Below are 7,006 nucleotides of genomic sequence, written 5' to 3' on the forward strand. Positions count from 1 at the left end.
ATTGTAGGAGGCAAAAAAAACTGAGGAATGAAAATTATGTGAGATAATATATTTCAACCTTAAAACAAACTTTTCTAATAAGAAATTGTTTCCCAAAAGACCTAGAGATGGTTCAAAGTGAGTTGGAAGAGTAGATAATATTCTTTCTTTTGTTTCTTTCCTATATGGCCCTCGTGGGATGGACTTGGAACTTGGCACTGTTATCACCCAGTAATTGACTTTATTTTTAGCCTGTCTCAGAGGGACCTTTGCACCCAGTTCATGCTGCAATTATTTGAAATAGTTGCAACAGAGATGACTAAGGGTACCAGGTTGCCTCCTGCTCTATTCCCCCAGGTCATTGGGGACTACTCCTCCTCACTGGTGATATTATCTTTGCTGTACTTAAATTCCATTTGGCTTTCATCGTTCTCATTCTAAGGCCTGTAAAATATGTCCTCATGTGCATGGCCATGCAATGTGATTCTTCAGGTTCAGGTGCATTTTCTTTTCAGTTTCCATAAAGAAATGTTCACAGGGTTAGAGACCTCACCAGGTCATCTCTGTTATCCTCTAGAAAGAGATAAGAGGTATATAGCTATAGGGAATTTTCAGGCAAAAACACAACAAAGGAAATGAAAAGGCTATTCTTAATTGAAAAATGAGATATTAATCTCTGAGCAGAGCCAAAAACTGAATAAAATTATATATTTCAAAACAAGATTTTACATCTCATTTAAAATTTTAATTTTAATTTTGACATTGTCTTTAATTTCCCTTCTATGGTTTTACACTCCTTTTTCCATTTTTAGGATTAAACACAATAACTTTTGTTTTGAATACCATTGAAATTTCAAAGTAGTGAGAAATATTAGGAAATTGATAAATTAATGTAAAGTGAGAAATTTTTATACTAGTTGTAAGAGATAGATTAATGTCAAATGGACTGTAGCAGAAAATTTTCCAGGCAAGAGTGCTGGAGTGGATTGACATTTTTTTCCAGTAGCATGTCTGAGGTTTGTCCACTTTGAGAAGCTGAAGATGCCTTCATTTTGGATGAAGGTTTTGGAAAACCAAATAAATCTCTTGCTATCCTACTTTAAACTCTCACAAACTGTTTAGCTATTGACCTGTTTTAATCTCCAATGCCTATTTGTGGAATTTAAAATTACTCTTTTTGGGCTTCCCAAGTGGCTCAGTGGTAAAGAATCTTCCTGCCAATGTAGGAGACACAGGAGACAAGGGTTCAGTTCCTGGGCTGGGAAGATCCTCTGGAGAAGGATATAGCAACCTACTCCAGTATTCTTGCCTGAGAAATCCCATGGACAGAGAAATCCCTGGACAGTACAGTCCATGGGGTCACAAAAGAATCAGATTCAACTTACTGACTATACAACAACAGAATTCCTCTTAAATTTGATCCTTCTGTTGTAAAATGGAAGCATTAAAATGAATTTGAAATTACAGAGAGCAAATATTATTTATCTCTCAAAATTTGATAAATTACAAACAGGTAAAAAAAGCAAATGTGAAAATCTCTACTCTTATAATGGAAAAACCTTGAGAATCACACTAGAAAATTATGAGTTGCTGCTGCTGCTACTGCTGCTAAGTGCTTCAAGTCCGACTCTGTGTGACCCCCATAGACGGCAAACAGGTATAAAAAGAAAATGCAATGCATGAAAGTGTGAAAGAAATTCAGTGTGTCCGACTTATAATGGACTGGCACCAGACTCCTCTGATGGGATTTTCCAGGCAAGAGTACTGGAGGGGTGCCATCGCCTTCTCCACTAGAAAATTATGAGTTAGGCGACTCAAATGTTGTGTGCTGATGGGCAATTACAATGAGTTAGGCAACTCAAATGTTGTGTGCTGATGGGCAATTACAATATACCTCAGAGTCAATTCCTATAAAAGGATGCAGCAAATCATACATAACACAACAGAATCTTATAAAGGAGATGATAAGACAAATTTCAATGTATTATACAAGAGGCAAAAGATATTTTGTGATACCAGGAAATAGGTAGAAGTCTCTATTTTTAATCTTGTCTTGTACCTCTTAGCAGGTTCTTGCCATGGGTGACAAGGGAGCAGGCAACCATTCAGATGTAACTGACTTCATTCTTATAGGCTTCAGGGTCCGTCCAGAGCTCCACATTCTCCTCTTCCTCCTATTCCTGCTTGTCTATGGCATGGTCCTTTTGGGGAACATTAGTATGATTGGCATCATTGTGACTGACTCCCAGCTGAACACACCAATGTATTTCTTTCTAGGCAATCTCTCCTTCATTGACCTCTCCTACTCCACTGTTATTGCACCTAAGGCCATGGTCAACTTCATGTCTGAGAAAAAGACTGTCTCTTTTGTAGGGTGTGCTGCCCAGTTCTTTTTTTGCACTCTTCATTGTAACAGAAGGGTTTGTCCTGGCGGCCATGGCCTATGACCGCTTCATTGCCATCTGCAACCCTCTTCTTTACAGTGTCCATATGTCAAGACGCCTTTGCACTCAGCTGGTGGCTGGTTCCTATTTCTGTGGTTGGGTCAGTTCCATTCTCCAAGTCAGTGTAACATTCTCAGTGTCTTTCTGTGCCTCCCGAGTCATTGATCACTTCTTCTGTGATTCTTACCAAATTGAGAAGATCTCCTGTTCTAATCTTTTTGTCAATAAGATGGTATCTCTTAGTTTGGCTACCTGCATTATTTTGCCCACAGTAGTTGTTATTGTAGTATCTTACATGTATATTGTAACCACAGTCTTGAAGATACCCTCCAGTGAAGGGAGAAAGAAAGCCTTCTCCACTTGCAGCTCCCATCTGGGGGTGGTAAGCTTGCTTTATGGGACTGTCTCTTTATGTATCTCACACCTCCAAGCAATCCTGAACTTCGTAAAGTGGTTTCAGTATTTTACATATTGGTTACACCCATGTTAAACCCTCTGATTTACTCTCTAAGAAACAAAGATGTCAAACAAGCTTTGAGAAAAATCTTATGGAAGAAAAAATCTTTATCCTAATTCTACTTTCTTGTGATTTCCTCATTAATGGGCCCATCAATAGTTTCAGCCTGATTTGCTTTCAGTGTGGAGTCAAGCTTGAGTCACTTGAAGATCCTTTACAGTGATCATTCCACAGATGAATTATTTTCAGTGAAGGGGTGGTAACAATTTATCATTCACTCTTTGTCATTCACTCTCCCTTAAGAGCAGTGGTATATCTCATACATCAGTAAAATTTGCAGTCATCCTATAAACAGAAATATACTCCTTACTCTTTTTAGGTAAACTTTATGGAGTGAAGGAAAAAAGAATTTAATTTTATTACTGTTATTTTTCTTTGGGCCCTATTTTTAGATAGTGGGCAGAAAAAAATGCTTTGGTAGAATGCTAAGCTCAGAATGTATAATAATGTTTAGAAGAAGGGTCAACCCAAGACAGGGTGATTCTGAGTTGTAAATATTTAATCCTTTAATGAAATTTAACTGTGAATACATTTATTCACACTTACTTGATTTGGGGCCCATAGTTCTTGAATAAATATCATGGTATAAGATTTCTTTTTGTCTGTACCATCATGAGTTTATCAGAACAACTCAATAAATCATTGGTGTGTAATTGTATCTTACTGTATCTTATTGTTTGTTATTGTTGTTTAGTCACTAAGTCATGTTAGACTCTTTTGCAACCCCATGGACTGTAGACCCACTGGGCATCTCTGTCCATAGGCTTTCTCAGGCAAGAATACTGGAGTGGGTTGCCAGTTCCTTCTTCAGGGGATCTTCCTGACCCAGGCATAGAGCTCAGGTCCCCTGATTTCAGGCAGATTCTTTAGTACTGTGCCACCAGGGAAGCCCATATCTTATTGTTACTTATTTTAAATATTGTTATTGATTTATTATCATATCAAAGAGCTGGAGAAAGGTATCTTGTATCCAGTCTTCTAAAAACAGGATATACAAATCCACATAGACAAGTCTTTAGTACTGATGTCCTATCTAGAAGGGTTAAAAATTGCATTAGATTTAAATCATTGATCCCAGTTTACTGGATTACTCTGTTCTCTTTGGGAATTACTATTTGAAAAGTGAAAGTTGCTCAATTGTGTCCAACTCTTTGTGACCCCATGGACTATACAGTCCATGAAATTCTTCAGGCCAGAATGCTGGAGTGGGTAGATTTTCCCTTCTCCAGGGGATCTGTCCAACCCAGGGATCGAACCCAGATCTCCCGCATTGCAGGCTGATTCTTTACCAGCTGAGCCACAAGGGAAGCCCAGTTACTGTTTCAGATCAGTTCAGTTCAGTTGCTCAGTCGTGTCCGACTCTTTGCAACCCCATGAATCGCAGCACGCCAGGCCTCCCTGTCCATCACCAACTCCCAGAGTTCACTCAAACTCATGTGCATCGAGTCGGTGATGCCATCCAGCCATCTCATCCTCTGTTGTCCCCTTCTCCTCCTGCCCCCAATCCCTCCCAGCATCAGAGTCTTTTCCAATGAGTCAACCCTTCGCATGAGGTGGACAAAGTACTGGAGTTTCAGCTTTAGTATCATTCCTTCCGAAGAACACCCAGGACCGATCTCCTTTAGAATGGACTGGTTGGATATCTTTGCTGTCCAAAGGGACTCTCAAGAGTCTTCTCCAACACCACAGTTCAAAAGCATCAATTCTTCGGCGCTCAGCCTTCTTCACAGTCCAACTCTCCCATCCATACATGACCACTGGAAAAACCGTAGCCTTGACTCATGGACCTTTGTTGGCAAAGTAATGTCTCTGCTTTTGAATATGCTATCTAGGTTGGTCATAACTTTCCTTCCAAGGAGTAAGCGTCTTTTAATTTCATGGCTGCAGTCACCATCTGCAGTGATTTTGGAGCCCCCCAAAATAAAGTCTGACACTGTTTCCACTGTTTCCCCATCTATTTCCCATGAAGTGATGGGACCTGATGCCATGATCTTCATTTTCTGAATGTTGAGCTCTAAGCCAACTTTTTCACTCTCCACTTTCACTTTCATCAAGAGGCATTTTAGTTCCTCTTCTCTTTCTGCCATAAGGGTGGTGTCGAAGCAACAGTTAGAATTGGACATGGAACAACAGACTGGTTCCAAATAGGAAAAGGAGTACATCAGGGCTGTATATTGTCACCTTGCTTATTTAACTTATATGCAGAGTACATCATGAGAAACATTGGGCTGGAAGAAGCACAAGCTGGACTCAAGATTGCTGGGAGAAATCTCAGTAACCTCAGATATGCAGATGACACCACCCTTACGGCAGTTACTATTTATGTGTACATAATTTTTGTTTGCTTTGTATTTTAATTACATATGATATTTTAATTTTCCTAACATTTGTTTTATTGGTGCTGTACTTTAAATGGAGCTGTTTATATTTCTAAAATAATATCTGTGTTGTCATATTGTTTTAATTTTTCCAATTCAGGTTGTGCTTTCAGATGAAAATTGTAAGCAATTCAATAACATCTGTGTTGTCATGTTGTTTTAATTTTTCCAATTCAGGTTGTGCTTTCAGATGCAAACTGTAAGCAATTCAATTCTCCAAATACGTTTGTGTGAGTGTGCTCAGTCGTGTTTTGTTGGATTCTTTGCAACATGGTGGACTGTAGCCCACCGGTCCAGATATGTTTAAATCAACAGAAAACATTGCTGAAAAAAATGGTCAAGGTTTTGCATCTATTGCATCTTTTTAATTTATGCATTTGGTAATAAATTTGTTGATGGAAAGATGCAGAAGGCAGAAATGAGAGGATGTTGTATAAGATGAACTGTTTAATGTGTGCTTGCCTACTTCTACAACTTCAGATTGTATCAGTAAAGTCAATCAATGTTGAAAGAGCTCAGTGATTGTAGAGAGAATGCAACTAATTGTAGAGGGAATGCAACCCCTTGCAGAGATTAGAAAAGAGGGGTAGAGTAGAGAGGGATGGCAGTTGGGAGAGTAGAGTACCCTGGTATTTCTCATACTATTAATAAAAATAGGCTTCTTCTTTAATTCTTACATATTCCAACTTAGAAAATTCCTAAACAAAGACTACATCAATATTTTTTCCCAAAGGATGAAAGTTTTTTTTGTACTATTCTGAATGTGGTTCTTGAATTCAAAAATTATTATTTTTTGCTGCTTACTAATATTTCTAATAAATCAATTATTTTATCATTTTCACTCCAACTACACATATCCATTTTTATTTGCTTAATTGTGTATGTAACCATTAGGTTTATTTTTTTCAAAAACATTGAAAATTACTTTGGCTAAAGTAAACAAGGGAAATATATTAGAAGGATATGTGAAATAGAAAAGCTAAAGAACAAGCCTTGAAATTGGGTAGGAACCAAGGAGTCCCAAGAAACAAAGAGACAAAAATTTTAGGAGTCTACTAGCAGAAATCAGTCTCATTGAACACTGCATCTGGAAAATGGAAACTCCAAGCATTTTCAAGATGCTATAAACTGAAAAAAAAAAAAGCAACCTAAAAATTGAGAGTTATGCTTTATTCAGTGGAAATTTTTAGGACTTAAGTCCAGGAGGCAGCATCTCAAGGAACCCTGAGAGAACCTCTCCAAAGAAGAGGGAGGGAGGAGCCAGGTTATATATAAGTTTTGCAACAAAAGGCAAATAGTCTGAATGTCAATTTTTTTTTTTTTTGTAAATTAAGAAAACCAGATATCCCAAGTTAAGGAATTTAGCATGCAGGAAGTGCAGTTTCTGTGTATGGGAAGATGCAAGAATCTGAACTTACTGAAATCATTCCTTTGATACATACCTCAACTATCTGGGTTTTTCATGTTCTGAATTTCCTTGGTGGCTCACGATAGGGAGTGGCTGCAGTTTGATGGCTGCTAGATGGCAAGTATTCTTTCCTTCCTGAGTTCCCTCAGGGCTCATCAGCTCACCATCCATGGTGGCTGCAATTGCTGATGACTGTGACATCTTTGTTTACTGATATGGCAGGAATATTTCATTTCTCACTTCTTTTACCCTTTTCTGTCAATTTAAGTCCTGATACAGT

The 7,006-nt window shown here is 38.2% G+C and overlaps 1 protein-coding gene across 1 annotated transcript; it reads left to right on the forward strand.

Moving 5' to 3' along the window:
* Positions 1–2,057: 2,057 nt before the first annotated feature.
* Positions 2,058–2,996, forward strand: OR9K2 (olfactory receptor family 9 subfamily K member 2). Its single transcript, XM_014483716.2, is given in 3 exon segments — positions 2,058–2,371; positions 2,373–2,827; positions 2,830–2,996. Coding segments are annotated over 3 exon segments (936 nt in total).
* Positions 2,997–7,006: the final 4,010 nt, after the last annotated feature.

This window comes from Bos mutus, chromosome 5, assembly GCF_027580195.1.
Source record: "Bos mutus isolate GX-2022 chromosome 5, NWIPB_WYAK_1.1, whole genome shotgun sequence".
Lineage (NCBI taxonomy): Eukaryota > Metazoa > Chordata > Mammalia > Artiodactyla > Bovidae > Bos > Bos mutus.